Source organism: Lontra canadensis, unplaced genomic scaffold (genome assembly GCF_010015895.1).
Source record: "Lontra canadensis isolate GAN:19392208 unplaced genomic scaffold, GSC_riverotter_1.0 scaffold15, whole genome shotgun sequence".
NCBI lineage: Eukaryota > Metazoa > Chordata > Mammalia > Carnivora > Mustelidae > Lontra > Lontra canadensis.
Window position 1 is genome coordinate 20,819,764 of NW_022631009.1, and position 26,036 is coordinate 20,845,799.

At 36.1% G+C, this 26,036-nt stretch overlaps 1 protein-coding gene across 9 annotated transcripts in view; it reads right to left on the bottom strand.

The window, feature by feature from the left end:
• The window catches only part of VPS13B (vacuolar protein sorting 13 homolog B), a 746,538-nt gene extending 721,474 nt beyond the window's left edge, over positions 1-25,064 (bottom strand). For 8 of the 9 annotated variants that reach the window (XR_004382801.1, XM_032858607.1, XM_032858609.1 and 5 more), the window contains exons 1-3: positions 25,021-25,064; positions 24,413-24,591; positions 9,977-10,120 (exon numbers count right to left, since the gene is read on the bottom strand). Coding sequence is in view for 8 of the 9 variants with exons in the window: in XM_032858607.1 (XP_032714498.1) it covers positions 9,977-10,120; positions 24,413-24,559 (291 nt within the window). In the remaining variant the exon portion in view is untranslated. Of the gene's footprint in view, positions 1-9,976; positions 10,121-24,412; positions 24,592-24,698; positions 24,906-25,020 lie in introns of those variants that run through there. The other variant, XM_032858606.1, reaches the window with a different exon arrangement.
• Positions 25,065-26,036: the final 972 nt, after the last annotated feature.

Consider the following 26,036-nt stretch of genomic DNA (forward strand, 5'->3'; position numbering starts at 1 on the left):
CTAGGTATTTACCCAAAGAATACAAAAACATTAATTCAAAGGGATACATGCACCCCAGTGCTTACAGCAACATTATCTACAATACCCAAATATCCACTGATTAATGAATCAAAAAAGAAGATGTGGTATATACATACACAATGGAATGTTATTCAGCCATAAAAAAAGAATGAAATCTTGCCATTTGCAACAACTGGATGGAGCTAAAGAGTATAGTGATATGTGAAATAAGGTAGTCAGAGAAAGACAAATACCATATGATTTCATTCATATGTGGAATTTAAGAAATAAAACAAACAAGCAAAAAGTGGGGGAAAGAGCAATAAACCAAAAAATAGACTCTTAACTATAGAGAACAAACTTCCTGGTTACCAGAGGGGAGGCGGGTAGGGGAAAGAGTGAAGTAGGCAATGGGAATTAATGAGTGCACTTGTAGTGATGAGCACAAAGTAATTAAAATAAAAACTTAAATTCCCAATGAAGAAAAGCCCAAGAAAGGTACTTCACTGGTGAATTACACCATATATATACAGAAGAATTAATGCCAATCCCTCTCAAAATCCAAAAAACTGAACAGAATGGAATACTTCCAAATTCACCTTGTGAGTCCAACATTACTCAGATACCAAACCCAGACAAAGGACACTACAGGACAGCTACTGGCCAACATCCCTGAAAATATATACGTAAAAATTCTCAGTAAGGTATTAGCAAACTGAATTCAACAGCATATTAAAAAAAAAATCACAGAGCATGATCAAGTGGGATTTATCCCTGGGATGCCAGGATGGTTTAACATAATCAACACATCACATTAACAAATGAAGGATAAAAATCATATCTCATTAGATGCAGAAAAAGTATGACAATATTCAACACCCTTTCATGATAAAAGCTTTCAACAAATTAGGTATTGAAGGAATGTACTTCAACATGATAAAAGTCCTATATGATACCACAACAGCTAACATCATACTAAATGGTGAAAAGCTGAAAGCTTTTCCTGTAAGAATAGGAAAAAGATAAAGATGCCCACTCCCACTACTTTCACTTAAAGTAATTCTGGAAATCCCAGCCACAGGAACTAGGAAATAAAAGGAAACAAAAGGCACCCAAATTGGAAAGTGAGCATTAAAATTATGTTGGCAGATAACATTATCTTACATATAGAAAACTCTAAAGAATCCTACAAGAAACACTACAGGACTAATAAATTCAGTAAAATTACGGGATAAAAGTAAATACACAAAAATCAGTGTTTTATGTGCTATTAATGAGTTATCACAGAGAAATTTAAGAAGCATTCTTGCTTACAACAGCATCAAAAAACAAAACACTGTATCTAAAGTGCTCTACAGGAGCGCCTGGGTGGCTCAGTTAATTAAATGTCTGACTTTGGGTCAGGTTACAAACCCAAAGTCCTGGGAGCAAGTCCCACCTTGGGCTTCCTGATCAGTGGAGAGTCTGCTTCTCTCTTGCTCTTTCTCAAATAAATAAATAAAATCTTAAAAAAAAAATAAAGTTATCTACAGATTCAATGCTATCCCTATCAAAATTCCAATGGCATTTTTTCACATATATAGGAAAAACAATTCCAACATTCGTATGGAGCCATGAAAACAATCTCAAATAGCCAAAGTAATCTTGAGAAAGAAAAACAAAGCTGGAAGCATCACACTTCCTGACTTCAAATATATTACAAAACTACAGTAATCAAAAGAGTATGGTACTGGCATAAAAACAGACACACATCAATGAAAGAGAACTGAGAGCCGAGAAATAAACCCATACATGCACAGTCAATTAATCCTGGACAAAGGCAACAAGAACACACAATGGAGAGATGATGGTCTCTTCAATAAATCATGCTGGAGAAAATTGGATATCCAGTTACAAAATGATAAATGAAAACAGACTCGATCTTACACTACTCATACAAATTAACTCAGAATGGATGAAAGAGTTAAATATAAGACGTGAAATTGTTCAACTACTAAAAGAAAACATAGTGGAAAAGGTTCCTTGACATCAGTCATAGCAATGATTTTTAGAAACAACACCAAAAGCACAGGCAACAAAAACTAAGGAAAAAAAGGAAAGAAAAAATTAAAAAAAGAGTGGGACTACATCATATTAAAAAGCTTCTGCACAGCCAAGGAAACTATCAACAAAATGAAAAGATAACCTATGGTATGGGAGAATATATGTGTAAGCCATATATTTCGTAAGGGGTTAATATCTAAAATATAAAAAATGAACTTCTATAATATCAAAGAACAATCCAAGTAAAAATGAACAAAAGAATTGAATATTTTTCTAAAGAAGTTACATAAATGACCAACAGATACCTGAAAAGATGCTGAACATCAACAACCATAAGAAAAACACAAATCAGGGGCACCTGGGTGGCTCAGTGGGTTAAAGCCTCTGCCTTCAGCTCAGGTCTTGATCCCAGGGTCCTGGGATCGAGCCCCACATCGGGCTCTCTGCTCAGCGGGGAGCCTGCTTCCCCCTCTCTCTCTGTCTGCCTCTCTGCCTACTTGTGATCTCTCTCTGTCAAATAAATAAATAAAATCTTAAAAAAAAAAAAAAGAAAGAAAAGAAAAACACAAATCAAAACCGCAATGAAATATAACCCCAAACCTCTTAGGATGGCTATTATCAAATAGACAAGAAATAACAAATTCTGAAAATAGGGAGCCTTTGTAAAACATTGGTGGTAATGTAAATTGGTATTGTCTTTATGGAAAACTGTACAGAGGTTCCTCAAAAATTCAAAAATAAAACTACAGTATTATCCACTTCTGGCAATCCCACTTCTGGTTATATATGAAAAGAAAACACTATTATTTCAAAGAGACATCATATTCTCATGTTCACTGCCGCATTACTCACAATAGCCAAGTGGAAATAACCTAAGTGATACATACATACATACACAAACACACACGCACGTGCACATACACACACACATGCACATTAGTCAGCTGTGAAAAATAAAGAAATCCTGCCATTTGTAACAACACAGATGAACCTAAAGTACATTATGGTAAATGAAATAAGCCAGACAAAGACAAATACTATGTGCAATCTTAAAAAAAAAAAAAAAAAAAAAGCGTTGGGGCGCCTGGGTGGCTCAGTGGGTTAAGCCTCTACCTTCAGCTTGGGTCATGATCCCAGGGTCCTGGGATCGAGCCCCACATCGGGATCTCTGCTCCACAGGGAACCTGCTTCCTCCTCTCTCTCTGCCTGCCTCTGCCTACTTGTGAGCTCTGTCTGTCAAATAAATAAATAAATAAATAAATAAATAAATGTGTCAAACTCACAGAAACAATAGAATAAGAATGTTTGACAGGTCCTGGATGAAATGTCAAAGGGTACAACTCTTCAGTTATAAGCTGAACAAGATCTAAGATTCTAATGTACAACTTGGTGACTACAGTTAATACTACTATATTGTATACTTGAAATTTGCTAAGAATAGATATTCTCATCAAAAAAAATTAAAAAGTTAAAAAAAGAAAAAAGTTAACTGTGAGGCAAAAGGTATTAACTTGATAGTATGAATCCTTTCACAATGTATACTTACATCACCACATTGTGTACACTTTAAATAAATGCATTTTGTCAACTACAGCTCCATAAAAAGTGGGACTAAAATGAAAGAAAACAGCCAATAACCAAAATATATAAATATATATATAAAGGATTCCACCTACAGTGAAACTCAGAAGTATTTATTTCTCTACTACATTCCAAAACAGACTCAGAATATAATCTCCGGTATTAATTTTAAAAGATTGAAGATATACAGCAAAGAATAGGAAGCACCTTAATGCTTGCTGCACCTGACTAAACTGAATACCTCACTTACCAGAAGAATTTGGATATACCTCTCAGTACAAGTAAATTCAGGATCAGACTCATATATTTAAAATTTCTTCAGCAAAACACATTATTTTTCTGTGTATCTTAAAGAAATGTGGTTTGGCTTATTCTTCTCTCAGCTGAGAATGTGAAGGAACATTTACAACTACTACTGTCACTCCTCTACGTATTACTCGGTTTTGAATTACTCAATTTCTCCACCCTTTCCTGTGGCCTGCCACCAGGGCAGATAACTGCAGGTAACACTGCCAGGGACTTCCGGGATTCTCCTCTGCTGAATCCTCCATTCACCTTCTTTACACAAAGGTCAATGCCCCACTTTCCAGTCTTATTTCACCGCTGCAGTTACACCACCACACACAAGAACTCAAACTCAAGGTCTGAAGTTTATAGGCAGCACATATAGCCAAAGACTGGAAATTATTTACCTATATACTCCATTTATAAAATTCTTCACTAGATCAAAATGATATGAACTTACTATAATTCATTTTATCAACCATTATGTGGCTTTTCTGAACTGTTACACAGGAACCATTACATTTGTACCAGAGTATTCATCTCCTTCACAATATAAAAGGGGTTCCCTTGTGAGAGTAAAGACGATACCCATAATTTATAGGGAATTCTGTCTCACTTTTTTATATGAGGAAGCTACAGATAGAACGTAGACTACATTATCTACTATTATAATCACCACTATCATTAACCCACAGCATTGCAAGTGAGCAAATCAATAATAATACAATAAATTCCACAGTCCAAGTCAGCATTTCTGAACCCTGTTAAATTTCTGAAAAGACAGTTGTCTTCGTCCATTTGGGCTGCTATAAAAAACACCACAGACTGGTAGCTTGGTAGCTTATAACAGCAACAAATTTATTTCTCACAGTTCTGGAGGCTGGGAAGACCAGGATCAAGGTGCCAACATGGTCTGGTTTGAGACCATAGCTGGTCCATAGCTGGTACCTTTTCACTGTGTCTTCACATGGCAAAAGAGACAGGCATCTCTCTGGAGCCTCTTTAGATGACACTAATCCCATTTATGAGGGCTCATGACTTAAGCATCTCCCAAAGATCCTATCTCCTAACACCATTATCTTTGGGGAGAATTTCAATATATGAATTTTGGCAGGAGGTAGTCATTTAAATTAATCCCACCTCATTTAAGAGAATTAAAGTGTGTGTGTTTTTTTTTTCCTAAAGGCCATATAAATATTGTTAATAGCCTTACCAACACTTCCTTCTGCATAGTGCTCAAGCTTCAAGCACAAGATAGGATACTTCCCTCTTCGAGACTAACTAAACAAATAATGGATTTCCACAGCACCAAAATGTGCAAGGAGAAAGGACAACAAGATTGTCCTGTAACTCCAAACACTAACCAGCGACTAAAAGTACGTACATACATTAAGAAAACGCTGTTTGTTTATTCCCAGTTTTCACTGATAATTTTAAAGTTTTGGTTTAGGTACAAAAGATTTTTGGTTTGGTTTGGTTTGGTTTTATGAACAGTGAGTATTCTAGAATTAGCCTTGCAGTCATATTTATCAGGTCAAAAGATTTTATAGGGGTTTTTTTGGGGGGGGGTGTTGTTTTTGTTTTTTAAACTTTCTAGGTCATACAGAGGCCCAAACAAATAGTTGTTTAAAAACAAATTTACTACTGCTCTAGGTTGAAGAAGCTCTTTTGCAAGAGTTATTAATAAGATGAGCAAAGCATATACAACCATAGAATAAGAACCATGCAGCAAGTCCTGCCCTCTTTTACAGGTGAGGCCCACAGAGGCTGAAAAGCAAGAATATGCAAAAGGAGAGGAACACATAGTTAAATGTAAGTTACTAAGCTAAGTGTTGGATCCACATAATTCATTAGAGTGAACTACTTGAATAAGTCAGACCTGGACCACTGATGATGTGTCATGAATCAAATTCTGCAACCGAAGTTAAAAAAAAAAAAAAAAAGCTCACAAGTAAAATCTGAAGTGTCTAAAGGCGGGTTAGATGACAGAAATGTCTCCCAGAGTAAACAGCTAACAGTTAAGAATTTTCTGAGTGAAATATCAATGTATTAAAAAAATTCAGTGCGGATATGAGGAATTTCAGAAACAAGACAGAGGATCATAGGGGAAGGGAAGGAAAAATGAAACAAGACGAAACCAAAGAGGGAGATTAACCATAAGAGATTCTTAATTTCAGGAAACAGGGGAGTGAGGTGGGAGGGTTGGGGTAGCTGGGCGATGGACACTGGGGAGTGTATGTGCTATGGTGAGTGCTGTGAATTGTGTAAGACTGATAAATCACAAACCTGTACCCCTGAAACAAACAACACATTATATGTTAATTTTAAAATAATATAAGAATTCAGTGTGAACATCACGGTGGCCTTTATTTGACCTAACAGAACAACTTGGGGGTGCCTGGGTGGCACAGATGGTTGAGCATCAGCCTTTGGCTCAGGTCATGATCTCCAGGTCCTGGGATCAAGCCCAGTGTTGGGCTCCCAGCTCAGTGGGGAACCTGCTTCTCCCTCTCCCCCTGCTTATGCTGTCTCTCTCTCTCAAATGACTAAATAAAATCTTAAAAAAAAAATTAAACACAACAACTCAGGTCATCCTGTCATCAAAAAAAAATCTCTATAAAACTAATTACAGGGGGGCCTGGGTGGCTTGGTCAGTTAAGCTACATACTCTTGGCTTCAGCTCAGGTCCTGATCTCAGAGTAGAAAAATGGAGATCCACACTCAGCAGAGAGTCGGCTTGAGACTCTCTCCCTCCCCAAGATCATGCATGTGAACTCGCTAAAACAAACAATTCTTAATTATCATATGATCTCTCTGATACGAGGAATTTGAGAGGCAGGATAAGGGGTTGTGGGGGGTAGGGAAGGAAAAAATGAAACAAGATAGTATCGAGAGGGAGGCAAACTATAAGAGACTCTTAATCTTACAAAACAAACTGAGGGTTGTTGGGGCGTAGCGGGTAGGGATAGGGTGGCTGGGTTATGGACATTGGGGAGGGTATGTGCTATAGTGAGTGCTGTGAAATGTGTAAGCCTGATGATTCACAGACCTGTACCCCTGGGGCAAATAATACATTATATGTTAATAAAATATCGTTGCATGAAAAAATAAATAAATAAATCTTTAAAAAATGACTTATAGAGATATGCTAAGGCAGTATATTGTAATTATGACTAGAGTCACCCTCAATCAACATACATCTCTTTCTTTAAGTCTCCTTAGAAGGTTACATAAATATCTTGACAATGCTGTTCAGTGCACTGAAGAGCAGGAAATCAACAAATGTCGGTAGAATTAAACTGAACTTTACAAACTAGACATACCTTCTTATCAAGGCATTTAGCAGTATTATATTTTTGTAATGATATTTTCTGAATTAGACCTCAAATTTCTAACTTTTAAGTTGTATTTATTACATTGTAAAATATCAACAGTAGTATTTTTAAAAGATTTATATCCATAACTCTAAATGATCCCTTCATTTAACCAACCTCCCACACTAATTTATGAAATAAGTATTTTCTTCATGTGATTCTACAATGTAATAATTTGAAATAATTTAAATTAAATATGGGCTTATTCAGTTTTACTAGTACATGTGTAACTTTTTAACTTAATTTCCTACTACACTAATCAAAGCCCAAAATAGGAAAATAAACTGTTTAAAAATGTGTTTCATCTACAATGTCTTACTGAAAAATTAATTCCAATCACTAACCTAAGTATTATTCTCCAGGGATGGACACTGCTGAATAATTTGTCCAAATGTCAACTGCAATTTTCAAAAATCTTTTCTACCTCAAAATTTTAAACATCTGCAAAAAATACTTGTTTTGAGAGTAGTTTACATTCATGACACTTGACCTTTTGCTGTACACACCACAAAATTCAAGTCTCAAATACCATGCAAGCAGGAAACCTGATCATTCCTGCAGTAGCCATCTGCATGGTCCAATATCAAATATTAGTTCTAGGTTGCACTAAGTCATGTGTTACAAATCTTTTTCTGCAGCCTCTATAATTAGTTGTAATTTGCCTCTTTTAAAATGTGTTTCTTATGGGACATCTGGCCTTGAAACTTCCACCTTCGGATTGAAAAAATACTTAGTGTCTGGATTTTTTTTTTTTTCTCTTTTAATATGGAGCTCTCCATGGGTGGTATAACCAAGTCCAGACTTCAAAAAAAAAAAAAAAAAAAATTAAATTCCAGGAACAGATGATGATTAAGACCACTTAAGTATTACCTAAAATGAATGTAAAATAAAACTCTGTTGTAATAGAACTATTTCACAGATTTCTAAATACATATCCCGTGTTTTTCATGTTTACAAAATAAATTCTCATGGAAATATAGCATTGGTCTACTTACTTCCAGAAACTACATCAAATTAGATAATAAAATATTAGAATCAAAGATTTCATAAAAGGAAAAAAAGATGAGCTCAGTGGACTGATATGACAAAATATCTTCTTAAAATAGGAAATTATTTTAACATCATAAATAACCTTAATTCACAGACTGGTTATATTTAGGACACACTAAAATTGCCCTAACATTTAATAAATCATTAAATCATTAAAATTAATACTCATCTCATCATCATCAACTCATTTGGTTCTAGAAAGCATTTTTTAAACTGCAAGTGAAATATGGGCTAACAAAAAAGTAGTAAAAATGAAGAGACAATACTTTTCTATGAAAAGGAAAAATTCGTAATATACTGCTATCAGATCTATTTGCTTCCTATATTAAATAATTTTTGCTAGAAACTTCTTAAAAAATAAGTATTACACTTTTACAAAAAAGAAAAAACACTAAGAAATGTAAAATGGTCAGAAAAAATGTCAGGGAAAAAAATCAGCTTCTGATGCTGAAACTTCAAAAACACAATGAAATTTGATAGGTTTCTTAAATCCTACATATGAGTGAAATCATATGGTATTTGTCTTTCAATGACTTATTTTGCTTAGCGTAATACTCTCTACTTCTATCCACATCATTCTTTTTATGACTGAGTAATATTCCATTGTGTATATATATATATATACCACAGCTGCTTTATCCTTTCAAATCAGTAAAGAGGGAAAAAAGGAGGCAAACCAAGAAACAAACTTTTAACTAGAGAGAACACACTAATGGTTACCAGAGGGGAGGTGGATGGGGGATATGTGAAATAGATGATGGGGATTAAGGATGCACTTGTGATGAGTACCAGGTGTTGTACAGAAGTGTTAAATTACTATATGCTACACCTGAAATTACTGTAACACTGTATGTTAACTTAAATTAAAAATTCATTTCAAAAAAATGAGAAATGTTCATCTCATTTAAAAATGTCATGTAGGGGGGCACCTGGGTGGCTCAGTGGGTTAAGCCTCTGCCTTCGGCTCTCTGCCGAACAGAGAGCCTGCTTTCCTCCCTCTCTCTGCCTGACTCTCTGCCTGCTTGTAATCTTTCTCTCTGTGTCAAATGGATGAATAAAATCTTAAAAAAAAAAAAAAAAATGTCACGTAGGGGCACCTGGGTGTCTCAGTGGGTTAAGCCTCTGCCTTCAGTTCAGGTCATGATCTCAGGGTCCTGGGATCGAGCCCCACATCGGGCTCTCTGCTCAGCAGGGGGCCTGCTTCTCCCTTCTCTCTGCCTGCCTCTCTGTCTACTTGTGATCTCTCTCTCTGTCAAATAAATAAATAAAAATTTAAAAAATTAAAATTAATTTTAAAAAGTCATGTAAATATAAAAAAATCATACAGCTCTTTTGCAAAAATTCAAAAACTTCACCTGAAAATTGGACACAATCAGGTCCTACTTCTAGTAGAGACAGATAATAAGCCATCTACATGATCGCTATGATGGCTATGATTAGATTCAGTGAAATCAGTATGAAAATAACCATTAGAATGTTTTATCCAAATATAAGAATACCCTTTTGCAATTATGTTACTTTAATAGGCATGTAAGAAACTGTAAGTGTATATAAACTTTGTGTAAAAGTTTAAAGAAGTTAAAGAAATAACACCATTAACTATTAAAATACGTTAACATAAAAAACTAGGTTCAATAACTTACCTGTATTCCATCTTTAAGTTTCAAAATGCATTCCATTGTATTGATGGTAATTACTACTGGTTCTGAACCCAGTTTTGTCCAGGGTACATGGATCCTCAACTCATGAATATGTCCACTTAAAAAAGTGAATGGTAATTTCAGTTCCTTAAAACAAAAATATTAAAAGTTAGTAAGTGCTTAATTTTTTCATTATAATATCCACATTACTTTCTGAAAAGAGAAATGAAATTTCTAAAACAAAAATATTTTAAGAAATACTGTTCAACAAAAAGTACCAAATAACTTGTTAAACTATAGGTTATGATACACAACACAAACCTATTGTACAAGTTACTTTTAATAAGCTAGTTAACCTGCCTAGGCCTCCATTGCTTTATCTGCTGAATAAATATAATATAAAATATGTGGTACATAACAGAAGTTCATATATGATAGTGGTTGTAATAATCACAGTAGACAGCAGCACTAAGATAACTGAATGGCATATTGTTTAAAATCTCCAATCAAAAACATGTCTTTAAAATGTATTTTAAACTAACAGAACAGGACTGTAAGGCAAGTTAAAAGGGTATGGAGAGAGCAGAGTTAAAAGATAAGAGAGTGACCCAACAAAATAAAAATTAACCAAACTTGAAAAATAAAAAAAGTACTGAGTTTTACCTAATTAAAGATTGTACCCGGATACTATCTGGTCATAAAATTTAAATATTTTCTTACTGATTTCCATTATTATTAGAAAGAAGGTGAGAAATGAAAACATAAATGTCACCATAATCACTTTATATTACTAACTTATTACACTGACAAAATTCTTAAAAATTTACAAAGGAAAAAATTGCAGTATAGATTATACTTCAATCACATTTTAAGTTATTTCAACTATTTGTGAAAATTAAGATATACATTAAACTTATTCATCCACAATTGCCCATCTACTTAGGTTAGCAACAAAGTAAAATAGCTAAATATAGGCAATATGGCAAACCACTGGGAAACTTGTTGAATATATCTGTGTCTCAGTTTATTGTAAAATCTGGATAACAATAGTATCACTGAGAATTAACTGAATTTATACAAAGTGCTCAGAATATTATCTTCCTCTAAGAACAACTGTTACAAAAGTGCTAACTACGCTTACAAACATATGGGCCTCATGTAGGTATTCAGAAGTCTTTTGTTCCTGAAAGGGCAGAATACTTAAAATCTATTTCTACTATATTATTCTAATGGAGTGTCACATTTTAAGTATTTGCCATTAAAATTTGAAAGATCAATTTGAAGTATAAACCAATTATATTTTCATCAGCATGTATAACAAAAACATTGTTTACTCAGCACTTACTATGTACCAGGCACTTTACCAGCATACAATTATTTAATCCTTATAAGACCCCCAAAAGGTAAATATTATTATTCTACCAATTTTACAGATGAAGAAGAATCTGAGGCATGGAAAGGTCAAGTAACCTCCTAAAATGACACAACTTGGAAAACCAGGACTCAAAACTGGAAAATATGATGCCAGAACCCTTCCTCTTCACCACAACTATACTTAATACCTTTCCATTGGTTATGCACCTATTTGGACAATGAGCCCATGATAGTGCCATCTCTACGACTTCCTGACTTGTGTAACAAAGGAACACTTGTGAAATGCCTACCACAGTTGCAATTTATGGGTACAAATTGGATTTTTGCAGGAAGTAGTCAAAAGCACCTGAATCAAACCCTCAGTATCATCAGAATGCTGTTAATCAGCTTTACCACTACTACCTAAACACTAACACAAGATGCAGCATTCTATATTTGAACACGGAATTTTGAGCCATACCACCCATATCGAAATCCACTTGAAGTTCAACACTTATCATCTGACTCTAATCAAGATTATTTCCATTTCCTCAGAGTTGTGAAAAATGAGAATATATTTATGCCTTGTAAAAGACAAAACACGGATGTTGTTATAGTAGACAGACCATCCTTAATATAACTATAAAAACAAGTTTCATTCCTTTTACTTCAGGATAAACTGTACAACTTTAAAATACTTTATTTACTTATAACTTCAGAAATACATTGCAAAAAATACATTCCAAAAACCAGAACATCTATGACTGCACAAAGAATATCAGTAAAGAAGAATTTAAGAAGGGGGTTAAAAAGTTCAAAAACCTAATTCTAGGTAGGCTATAACAAAATATTCTAACAGAATACAGGCATACTTTAAAACTAAATTTTAGGGCACCTGGGTGGCTCAGTGGGTTAAAGCCTCTGCCTTTGGCTCAGGTCATGATCCCAGGGTCCTGGGATCGAGTTCCGCATTGGGCTCCCTGCTGAGCCCTCTCTCTCTCTGCCTGCCTCTCTGCCTACTTGTGATCTGTGTCTGTCAAATAAATAAATAAAATCTGGAAAAAAAATTTTTTAATTAAAAAAACTAAATTTTATAAGTAACAAAACCAAACATAGACAAATCTAAAAACCTTCATGCAGCAAAGAAAACATTCAAGAGAGCAAAACAGCAACCTATGAAATAGGAAAAAATATTTGCAAACCATTTATCTGATAAGGGTGAATATCTAAAATAAACAACAAAAAGTAATTCCAATTTAAAAGTGGTAAATGATTGAATAGATATTTCTCAAAAGAATATGTACAAATAGCCAGCAAGTATATGAAAAGATGTTCAACATCACTAATCAAGGAAATGTAAAACAAAACCACAATGACCTACCATCTCACACCTGTTGGAATGGCCATTATCAAAAGTAACAAGTGCTAGCAGGTATGAAGAGAAATTGGAATGCTTGTGTGCTGTTGGTGAAATGTAAAATGATGCAGCCACTAAAGAAAGCATTATGGAAGTTCCTCAAAAATTAATAGAATCGCCACATGAAATCAGTCCTGAGTATATATGAAAAAGAACTGAAAATAGGATCTCAAAAAGATATTTGCAGAACCATTTCACTGCAGCATTAATCACAATAGTCAAGAGGTGGAAGCAGCCTAAATGTCCACTGAAAGATAAATGGATAAAGAAGATGTGGTATATACAATCAAATATATCCAATCTTCTAAAAAAGAGGAAATTCTGTCATGTGCTACAACATGACTAAACATGTTAAAGACATTATACTAAGTGAAATAAATCAGTCACAAAAAGACAAATACTGTAAGATTCTACATATATAAGGTATCTGAAGTAGTCAAATTCTTAGAATCAAAGTAAAATGGTGGTTTCCAGGTGCTGGGGGGAGAAGGAAAAAGGAAGTTGTTAAATGGTTATAGAGTTTTAATTTTTGAAAGATGAAGAAGTTCTACAGATCTATTAAATAACAATGTGCATATAGTTAACACTAGTCTATACTACAAAATAGCTAAGATGGTAAATTTTATGTTACATGCTTTTTACTACAAAATAAAAATGAATACAGGACAGGACTTTAAAAATTCTGCGTTAGGATGCCTGGGTAGCTCAATGGGTTAAAGCTTCTGTCTTTGGCTCGGGTCATGATCTCAGGATCCTGGGATGGAGCCCCGCATCAGGCTCTCTGCTCGGCGGGGAGCCTGCTTCCTCCTCTCTCCCTGCCTGCCTCTCTGACTACTTGTAATCTCTGTCCATCAAATGAATAAATAAAATCTTAAAAAAAAAAAAAAAAAGAAGAAGAAGAAGAATTCTGAGTTAGGAAGTTGGCAAATCCTCTTTCCAAAAAGCAATCACAAAACTAGACAAAGTTGTCAAAAAAGAAAGAAAAAAATCAGGGGCAAAAAAGAAGTCTAACCTAAGGCCACAGTATTTGTTGGTACAATCAACAAAACAGCAGACTGGCCAGAAAATTAACAGACTTGCTATGATTTCACATATCCCTGATAGTCTAGGAAGCCATATGCATTTGACAGGTTGTGCTTACTTAGAGGAGAGGGACCTAACAAGCTACGCATTCATGGTTAACCAACAGGCCTTGTAACCCAGTAAGTTAAAAAAAAAGAGGGGGCAAGGATCACATTTATAAATTCCCTGAATTGTGAGCATTATCTAATATATGTATAGGAGTGGAAGAAAGTCTATGTAAAGAGTTAGATTTACTGGTTCAATGGTTTAAACAGTCTCTAGCCAGTCAATGGCTGATGACTATTATAGTGACCGAGGGTAATACCTAGAAAGCCAGAACTGAACGCACAAAGAATGGCTGGAGGTGATAGGGGGGCATCAACATTAGAGGCCACACACTACAGGGGAAACACCAAAAATGTGGTTAAGGCAAATCACTAAAAAATAAACATAAACCAATATCAACAACAATCATCCCCTGGATAGAGGAAATCAGAATTCAGAGTCGCTATAACTTACTATCTATAAAATGTCCAGTTTTCCACCAAAAATTCTGAAACAAGGAAAGTATACAAATTAAATAAAAATTATCTCTGAGGGTGCTCAACTGTTAAACTTAGTTCACAAAGACTTCATAATATCTATTATGTTCAAAAAAATGAAGGAAACCATATTTACATAATTCAAGGAATATAGGACAATGATTCATCAAATAGAAAATATCAGTGAGACAAATTGCCAAGAACAACCAAATGGAAATTATAGAATTCAAAAGTACAGTAAATTAAATGAAAAATCCACTAACAGAGCTCAACATCAACTGGCAAAAAGAATCAGTGAATCGACACCCTGACACATCACAGTGAAAAGCCAGGGACAAAAAGAAAATCTTAAAATCAGAAATAGAAAAATCGCTAACTTCTCATTACACACAATGGCAAAAAGATAATGAGATAGGCACCTGGGTGGCTCAGTGGGTTAAGCGCCTGCCTTCAGCTTAGGGAATCCTACATCAGGCTCCCTGCTCAACAGGGAGTCAGCTCCTCCTTCTCCCTCTGCCCCTCCCCCAGCTGTGCTCTCTCTCACTCACTGACTCTCAAATAAATCAAATCCTAGGAAAAAAAAAAAAAGAAGAAGAAGAAGAAGAAGAAGAAGAAAAAGAAGGTAATGAGACGACATTCAACAACAATAACCAAAAATTCTATATCCTGCAGATATCCTTCAAAAATGAAGGCAAAATAAAAGGAACACCCAAATAAAGACTCAGATAATTCACTGTTAACAGAATACTGAAAGTTCATCAGACTTGAAAGGAACACCAGACAGTAACGCAAATTCACAAAAAAGCACCAATGAATGTAATTATATAATCATTAAAGGACAATATAAACATATATTTTCTCCTGACTTAAAAGGCCATTACCTAAAACACAATTATCAAATTGTACTGTTGGACTTATAACACAAAGGTGCAATATATATGACAATAGCACAAATAAGGGGGAAGAAATGGAGCTATAACGGAGGAAGTTTCTGTATTTTAAGTAACAAATTTAGCATTAATCTGAAATAGACTAAAAAACTGGATCCATATTGCAAGATTTGGAGTAATCGCTAAAAAGTAATGTGAAAATTAAATTAAAAATGAAACATTAAAAAATATCTACTGAATATAAAAAATTGGTAAAGGATGAGAAAAACAAAAAAGAACACAAGAAATATTGATAATAGAAAATGGTAGATAGAAATCCAACCATATGATTAAAAACATTAAATGTGGAGGGATTGAATACTCCAGTTAAAAGGCAAAGATTGAGTGGAAAAAAAAAAAGGCAAAGATTGGGGGTGCCTGGGTGGCTCAGTCGTTTAAAAGTCAGCCTTTGGATGAGGTCATGATCCCGGGGTCCTAGAATGAAGCCCCACCATGGGCTCCCTGCTTAGCAGAGAGCCTGCTTCTCCTTCTCCCACTCCCCCTGCTTGTGTTTCTTCCACCTCTCTCTCCCTGCTTGTGTTTCTGTCAAATAAATAAATAAAATCTTTTTTTAAAAAATCAAATTATGTAGTACACTTAGGATTATACTTTTATTTCACTTATATGTCAATTAAAAAGCAGTAAATGGGGGCGCCTGGGTGGCTCAGTGGGTTCAAGCCTCTGCCTTCGGCTCGGGTCATGATCCCAGGGTCCTGGGATAGAGCCCCCCCATCGCGCCCTCTGCTAAGCAGGGAGTGTGCTTCCTCCTCTCTCTCTCTCTCTCTGCCTGCCTCTCTGCCTACTTGTGATCTCTATCTGTCAAATAAATAAATAAAATCTTACTTAAAAAAAGCAGTAGGGGCGCCTGGGTGGCTCAGTGGTTAAGCCTCTGCCTTCGGCTCAGGTCATGATCTCAGGGTCCTGGGATCAAGTCCCATGTCGGGCTATCTGCTCAGTGGAGAACCTGCTTCCTCCTCTCTCTCTCTCTCTCTCTCTCTCTTTCTCTGCCTACTTGTGATCTCTGTCAAATAAATAAAAATTTAAAAAATCTTAAAAAAAAAAAAAAAGCAGTAAATGAAACTCCGAGGAAGTCATGTGACCCAGTTTCTTCCCTGGAATACCTGAAATACAACATTTTCTTGCTATTTAAATGGTATAGATTCTCTTTTTGGCATACAGGGAATTTTCATTTCTATGATATTAATTTCCAGCAGTGTTTCCTCCCTCCTGTTTTGTACTTTTGGGGTTTTGGGGGGGTTGTTTGGTTTTTTTGTTTTGTCTTGTTGAGAGGGAGGCAAGGGGAAGTAGGTGAGAAAGAGAAAGAGAATCTGACACAGGGCTCAATCTCAGGACTCTGAGATCCTGACCTGAGCCAAAATCAAAAGTCAGACACTTAACCAACTGAGCCAGTCAGGTGCCCCATTCCTGTTTTTCATATGACTGTTTTCCAAAATGAATAATTTATCCCTGTCATGAGATGAAATTACAATGAACAAAATGAAGTTTGAAGAGGTAGTTAAAGCTAAATAACGTGCCAGTAAAACTTTCAAAGAGATGGTACTAGGCATGAAGAAACACAACATGAAGCAAAAGGTTAAGACAATTAAAACAGTGTACTGAGAAAAACATATATATAATGCAAACAGCAACTACAGAACAAATGGAGTATACTATTAAGAAAACAGACTTTAAGGAAAAAAATGTTATTGAAGATAACATTTGAAGGCACTTTATAACAATAGAAGGGTTGATTCAAGAAAATATAAAAATATATGTGAGCATAACAAGAGAACCCCAAAATACATAGAGTAAAAACTGACAAAAGTAAAAGGAAAGAAAGCTGGTTTAATAATTATAGAGACTGGGGCGCCTGGGTGGCTCAGTGGGTTAAAGCCTCTGCCTTCAGCTCAGGTCATGATCCCAGGGTCCTGGGATCGAGCCCCACATCGGGCTCTCTGCTCAGCAGGGAGCCTGCTTCCACCTCTCTCTCTATTTGCCTGCCTCTCTGCCTACTTGTGATCTCTGCCTGTCAAACAAATAAATAAAATCTTTAAAGAAAAAAAAAATTATAGAGACTTTAATACTCACAATAATGTACAGACAGAAAATCAACCAAGATATGGAAGACCTGAACACTACCAACCAATTAAACCTGAAATCTATAAAACACTCCAACCAACAAACACAAAAATACACATTCATCAAGGAAAATCAGAAAGCATCAGAACTGAATGAAAATGAAAATACAAAATATCAGAATTTATGGGTTGCAGCTAAAGACATTTATAGCTGTTTAAATGCCTATAATAGAAGAAATCTCCCAAAATCAATAACCTAAACTTCTACCGGAAATGGTAGAAAAACAAGCTAAACCCAGCTAAACTAAACAAGCTAACCCAAACTGAACAAGCAAAAAGAAAGACCCCAATACCAACAAAATGAAGGGAAATGGGAGGGTATATATAGTCAAACTGTTGTAAAATTGTTCAGGAAATGGTAAAAGTACTAAGTTAGACTCTAATAAGTCAAATATCCATCTGTAACCTTTGGGGTTCTGCAACTGAAGCAATTTTTAAAACATCATTATTAAAAAAAAACCTAAAGCAAAAAGAATTATTAGAGTGAAAGAGGGACACATTTAAGGATGATTTTTAAGTATGTTGAATAAGGTAACACTTAAATTTGTGTACACCTAATAACAATTTCTAGGTATATAAGGTAAAAGTTGGCAAAATTAAAAAGTAGACAAATAATCATAATTGTAGATATTAACATACCTTCATAACTGAGAGAACAGCAGATATGAAAGTCCATATGAATTCACAAGATTTTAAGAACACTATTAATTTGAAATAAGTGATATTTATGTAAGAATATAGCAACTGCAGAATATACGCTTTGTATCAATTGCATATAGAACATTTACAAAAATGACCACATACTAATTCATAAATTATAGTGGATTAAAATAATACAGAGACTATGCTGACCAAAGTGGAATTAAATTAGAAATCAGTAACAGAAAAATAATTAGCAATTCCCCAAATGTTTGGAAATTAAGCACACACTTCTAAACCCATGAATCAAAGAAAAAAGAGTCAAAATGGAAATTAATAATTTTCTGAACAAAATAATGAAAAAAACAACATACGAAATTCTATGACATAAAGTAGAGGGCAAAAAAAAATGCATTAAATACATGCATGAAATGCATGTATTTCAATAGAAAAAAGTACATGCATTAAATGCATGTATTTCAATAGAAAAAAGTAGGAAGAAAAAATAAATATGACAGAAGCTTCCACCTCAGGAAGCTAGAGAAAACAGTCAATCAAATCCAAAGGAAGTAGAATAGGAAAATAAAAAAGCAACAACAACAACAATCAGAAAAATCAGTTCTTTGCAAATAAAATTAATAAAACCCTAACAATATTGATGATGAAGATACAAATCATTAATATCAGTAAGGAAAAAATATCACAACAGTTCCTAGATTTTTTTTAAAAAATAAGTCAACTTTAAACTGCACCAAAAAACCCAACGTTATGGTTTTACATGCAGACAATTCTGAGCAGGGGCAGGAAATTTTTCAGTAAGGGCCGGATAGTATATATTTAAGGTATTTGCCATGTACTTTGTCCCAGCTACTCAACTCTTCCATTTTAGTTTTCAAAAGCTACCAAATAGCTGTGCTCCAATAAAATTTTACTTATAAAAGCAGGTCCAAGCCATTGTTTGCTGAGCACCAGTTTTGAAGAAATGGAGAAATTCAGCGAAAACATAACTAACCAAAACTAACAAAAGAAGAGATAAAAATCTAAATAGTCCTATATCTGCTAAGAAATTAAATCATGGGGGGGTGCTTGGGTAGCCCAGTCCATTAAGTATCAACTCTTGGTTTCAGCTAAGGTCATGATCTCAGGGTCGTGAGATGGGAGTCCCAAGTTGGGCTCCATGCTCAGTGCAGTCCGTTTGTCCATCTCCTCCTCCTCCTCCTCCACCCCAAACCCCTGTAAATAAATACAATCTTTAAAAATCAGGTATTTAAAACTTTCCGACTAAGAAAACCGTTGACCCACATGCCCCCAGGAGATTCATTTTTCCTAAGATTTAAAAAACTAGTAAAAGAACAAAGTTGGAGATTACACACATCTTGATTTCAAAATTTACTACAAAGTTATGGTATTCAAAACAAAGGGACACTGACCACAGACCTAGAAACCACCAAGGGAACTATATTGAGAGCCCAGAAAGAAACCCTCACATCTATGGCCAAGTGATTTTCAAGAAGGGTGCCATGGCCATTGAAAGGGGGAAAGGACAGTCTTCAACAAATGTTACTGGAAAAGTAGACACCCACTTATAAAAACAAATGAAGTTGGATCCTGTCATAGGTATGTGGCTGATTGCCAGGAGCTGGTAAGAGAGAATAGCAAGTTACTGGATCAATGGGTACAGAGGTTCAGTTTGGGAAACTAAAAAATTTCTGGAGATGGATGGTGGTAATGGTTGCACAACAACATAAATGTTACCAATGCCACATACCTATACAATAAGAAAATGGCAAAAATGGTAAATATTGGTATGTGTATTTTACCAAAATAAATACTAATACCAATCTTACACAAACTCCTATATTAAAAAAGGAAATACCTACTAATTTAACGAAGCAAAATATCTATGCTAATCCAAGTCAGATAAGGATACTGCAAGAGATCACAGATCAGAATCACTTATAAACATAGCTGCTATACAACCAAAGATTTAGCAAATCAAAGCTAACACATAAAAAGGTTAATACATAGTAAGTATGGGTTTATACCAGGAATTCATCTAAAAACTCAAATTTACCACATTAACAGAATAAAAGAAAAAATCAGATAAACTCACTAAATGTAATATTTGATAAAATTCAAACCCATTCATGATTTTTAAAAACTTGTAAAAGGAGGAACAAAAGAGCAATTCCTTACCCAGTAAAGAGTATTTACAGCTAGCAACATGTTTAATAGTAAAATATTGAGCACTTTCACACCGAAGGTGGGAACAAAAAAAGAGTATTTTCAAGATGTCTACTCCACACTGCCATAAAGAAATAAAAGGTACAAGCACTGGAAGATGTAAAACCGTCACTATTTGCAAATGGCAGGACTGTGTATATAGGCAATCTAAAAGAAAACACTAAATCATACTAGACAAGTTAGGACACTGAATGGAAGGTCAATGTACTAAAACAACTGTATTTCTGTGTACTGGTAATGTACTTAGAAAATGAAATTTAAGGGCGCCTGGGTGGATCAGTGGGTTAAGCCTCTGCCTTCGGCTCAGGTCATGATCTCAGGGTCCTGGGACTGAGGCCCGCATCGGGCTCTCTGCTCAGCGGGGAGCCTGCTTTCTCCTCTCTCTCTATGCCTGCCTCTCTGCATACTTGTGATCTCTGTTTCAAATAAATAAAATCTTTAAAAAAAAAAAAAAGAAAAAGAAAATGAAATTTAAGATGCTCCTTATAACAAATAATGCTCCTTATAACAAAAAAAAATCATATTCAATGAAATATGTGCAAGGCCTTTCTTGAAAACTTCAAATCATTGCTGAGAAAAATTGAAGACCTAGAAATACAGAAAGCAATGTTCTGTACCAGGATCAAAAAACTCAATACTATGTTAACACAATATGTGTTAATGTTAATCCATCCCAAAATAATCTACTAATTGCATGTAATCTCAACAAAAATGTCAGTGGGTTTCCCCTTTAGGGGGAGATTAATTCTAAAATTTACAAATTGAAATTAAAATGTATGGACCTACAATAGTTACAAGGGAAAAAGAACAGAGTTATACAAATTACACTATGAGATATCAAAACTTACTGTAAAAGATAGTATGGTAATGACACAAGAACAGACTTCTGAGCAGATAAAGAGTTCAGAAATAAATCCACAAACGTATGGCAACATGATTTGCAATAAGACTTACTGCAATTCAGTAGAAAAAGAATGGTTCAACAAATGGTGTGGACTGCGTATCAAAGAGAAAAAAGTGCATTTTGACCTCTACTTCACATTTGCAGAAAATTTTAAATAAATCAAAGAAAATAAAACTTCTAAAAGAAAACAAGAGATGGATAGCAATATGCAAAAGAATGAAACTGGATCACTTTCTTACACCATACACAGAAATAAATTCAAAAGACCTAAATTTGAGACAGGAAACCATCAAGATCCTAGAGGAGAACATGGGAGGCAATCTCGCTGACCTTGGCCATAGCAATTTCTTACTAGACACATGTCCAAAGAGAAAGGAAACTATTGAGACTTCATCAAATTAAAAACTTCTGCATAACAAAGGAAATCATTAACAAAACTAAAAGGCAACCTATGGAATAGAAGATACTTGCAAATGGCATATCTAATAAAGGATTAGTATCCAAAATATGTGAAGAACTTATAAAAGCCAATATCTAAAAAAAACAAATAATCTGATTAAAATGGACAGAAGACATGCATAGGCATTTCTCCAAAAAGACATACAGATAGCCAACAGACACATGATAAGATGTTCAACATCACTCACCATCAGGGAAATGCAAGTCAAAACTACACTGAGATACACCACCTCATACCTGTCAGAATGGCTACACTCAACAACATAAGAAACAACAGGTTCTACTGAAGATGTGGAGAAAGGAGAACCTTCTTGCACTGGTGCTGGGAATGTGAACTGGTGTGACCACTCTGGAAAACAATATAAAGTTTTAATAATCCACTGAGTACCCAATGATCCAGCAATTGCACTACCGGGTATTTACCCAAATGATACAAAAATACTAATTTCAAGTGATACATGCACCCCAATGTTTATAGCAGCATTATCAACAACAGCCAAACTACCTAAAGAGCCCAAATGTCCATCAACTGATGAATGGATAAAGGAAATAGATATAGCTATTTATATCTGTACATATATAATGGAATATTATTCAGCCATAAAAAGAAATGAACTCTTTTGCCATTTGCAACAACACGGATAGAGCTAGAGTGTATAACACTAAGTGAAGTAAGTCGGAGAAAGACAAACACCACATGATCCCACCGATATGTGGAACGTAAGAAACAAATAAGTAAACGGGGGCAAAAAAGCGAGGAAGGCAAACCAATTAACAGAGAATAAGCCAATGCTTATCAGAGGAGGGGTAGGAGGATGGGTTAAATAGGTGATGGGTATTAAGGAATGCACTTGTCATGATGAGCATGGGGTGATTAAAATTAAAAACAAAACAAAAAAAAAAAAGAATATCTTCATGTCCCTGGAATAAGCAAAAATTTCATAAAACAAAGGAAAAGACTGACAACTTGGACCTCAATGAAATTACAAACTTCTATTCGGCCAAAGAAAATTTTTAGTGTAAAAAGCCAAGCCACAGACTGGGAGAAGATATTGCAAAATATATCTAGTGAAGGATTCATTTCCAAAATATGTAAAGAACCTCTACACATCAATTTAAAAAAACCCATTTTTTAAAAAAAGGCAAAAGAATTATAGACTTTACAAAAGAGGATATTCAAATAACCAATAAGCAGCACATGAAAATTAGCCATTAAGGAAACGCAAATTTAAACTGAGATACCACAATACACCCACGAGAAAGGCTAAAATTAAAATAACAAATATGCTAAGTAATACCAAAAAATTGAAGTAACTAGACCTCTCATCCACTGCTGGTAAGGTTCACCATTAGTGAGAATGGAAATTGATACCATCACTTTGGAAAACTACTTGGCAGTATCCATCAAAGCTAAACATGTACATACCTCAGTAAGCACCTAAGAGAAATTAATACCTATGTCCACCAATATACACAAAGAAGATTGTTCACAAGAACGTTCTTCGTAGCAGCCAAAAGTAGAAGCCACCCAAATGTACATCAATGGGAAAATTGTGAATCTTTAGCCAACAAAATACAAGGCAATACAAAGAACTACAGCTCTTTAACAAGGGTTAATTTTAGCCATAAAGGTTAATAAGATTAACAAGGATTAATCTTAGCCATAAAGTTAGACAGCCAGACACAAGTGATTCCAATTTATTAAGGTTCAAGAACAAGTATAATTTCTTCACGTTGACAAAAGTCAGAATAATAGTCACCTGTTTTAGGGGGTGGGGACGCTGATTTGCAAAGGGAAGCCATTTAAGATGCAGGAAATACTCTATTTCATCTCCACAGTGGTTACACACGTGCATACATACATTAAAAACTGACCCATACACTTAGGACTTGTGGTCATTTCTAAAATATGAAAATATTAAGATAACTAACCTTGGAGAGAAAACGGAAAAGAACCAAGAGTATTATTTCTTAGCGATATTCTAGATTATTCAATAATAAAGGGAGCAGTGGAATATAAAAATGAGCTTTCACTATTAGATTAAGACTTCCCTTATCTCCTAAAAAGCAGTTGGTCTGGCTCTTCTGAGTTTCCACAGATAATTTTTGTATCTTCAGGCCTAAGAGAGTTGCCTGGCATATGTTAGTAATAAATGTACTCAGTAGATTAATAAACATATGAACTTTAACGTTACAGTTCATTTACATCAGACCATACTCAAGTTAAAAGAAAAAAAAAAACCTAAAAAGTGAGTAAGTAGTAAGTTTTCAGTTTTACTGGCATCCTCAATCTGTTGCTGCTCGATTCTGAGAATGTCATGTCCTCTTCCCTACTAAGAGAAGTCTCTTGCTGTCTTTCAGATCCTTCCATTCCCCAAAAAGGAAAATGGGAATATAATATTTAACAGCTTCATAGAGAAATCTTAGCAATGTATATTAGCATATCCGGTAATGCTTCCGAATTAAGCAGACCGAACAATTCTGACAAGAACAATGAAACTGTTTTCTTATCTATTGAGGCACGTTTCGGTAATCCGATTCTAACAAACCATCACTAGTAACAAACCGCGAAAAAAAAAAAAAAAAAAAAAAAAAACTTCCGTAAAGGCAGGTCTGTAGTTTCAGGGTAGTCTTAAAATACTTTAACAAAAAATTTAAGTTTTTAAAGCATAAAGCCGAAGTGCAGGAAACAAGGGATTATTACTAAACTAGGAGAAACTTGTTTCCAGTTCGTGACAGCTACACAGCTTACCTGTTCCAGCACATCCAACTTTAACTCGAGCTTGCTGAGAACCACGTCTCCACCCCATAGTGAAAGCTGCAGATCTGACGGCTTTAAATTCTTGATGTAGCGATTCACATAGCTCATTAAAATTGGAGTCACGTATGACTCCAGCATCTTTTAAGGTGCAGAGGAGTCAAAGCCAGAAGCTACAGGGGGTAAAGGCAAACATGAGAAGTAAGTGAGTCGGCAGAGAAGCGAAGGAAAAAGCATTTCTCAGGAGGGACTGAAGAGGCCGAAAAGCAACAGTCCCCACCAAAGCAGCCGCTCGCCTCCTCCCAGAAGCCGAAAACACAAGTGGATTCCCTGCTCCAGCTCCAACTTCCTCGCTAGTAAAAAATCCCCTCAATTCGCCTGGCGAAAGGTGAGGGGAATAAACTAACGAACTGAAGAGAGCAGATCCCCAAGAATGGGAGAAAGAAGTGAGCGAGATCCCCTTTGGCCGCCGCAACCCTTCACCAGCCCACCCACGAGGCCCTCGCCTGCCGGAACCCAGCCGGATCTACCACGGTAGAACCTGGGCTAGAACCAGGCCAGCTCCCGCCTCTCGAGGTCCTGCCCCCTCCGCTGACACTCACGCCGAAGAGTAGGGTGGCTTCCTCTCCACGTCCGGGTACCCCGCACCCGCCCCCGGCGGCGGTGCAGCTCGGGTACGGCACCACTTCCGGGTGTTACCCACTTCGGTGCTCCAAACAAACTGTCCCTCCACCGCCACCCCTCGGCTCCCGAGCGGGGAGGGAGTTCCCAGGCTGGGGTAGCCAGCCCCGCGTCTTGTAGGAGACCTCTTGTACCCAGCGAGCCTGCGTCCCCGCTCCGACCCCGCCGGCGTTTTAGGACAAAGCTCTAGGAAATGCGCGGGGGAGGTGGGCGGACCGGTAAAACGGGGACACCGGCGGTCCGGAAGTGGCGCTCGGCCCTGGGAGAGAGCTGCTGTAGGTAGTGGAAGTCGTGTCCGGGTGGGGAATCGCCGAGGGCCCGAGGGCAGGAAGAGAAAGAAAGTGGGTACTGGTGTTTAAAGCCCTGGAAAACAAGCGGCTGTTGTTTTTCTTGGGAAATGGAAGGTCTGGGGAGAGCAACGTGGGTTCAGTGGGCAGGGCCGCAGGTAGGAGCAGGGAGGTCGGAGGCCGGGGCAGATTTAAATTTAGATCCGAGGTTCATTTGCTGCCCAAAGGTCCGAGTACTGGAGAAAATGAAGGAATTAGGGTGCGTAATTTAGGGGAACGCATTTCGACCAAACGTGCAGACTAGTTCTCCCGTTCTTTGGCAAAGGAGTGGTTAAATATCCCTAAATGTGCTGATGCAGGGGCGGTGAAGGAATGGCCAAAGAGCAGATTTTTTTTTAAATATTTTATTTATTTGAGAGAGAGCATGAGCGAGGAGAAGGTCAGAGGAAGAAGCAGACTCCCCGTGGAGCTGGGAGCCTGATGTGGGACTCGATCTGGGACTCCAGGATCACGACCTGAGCTGAAGGCAGTCGCTTAACCAACTGAGCCACCCAGGCGCCCCGAAGAGCAGATTTTGAAGAACCATTAGATTGCAGGGTTATGTGGGACTTCAGAAACGCAGTGGGAATATCAGAAGGAAGGATAGAAAG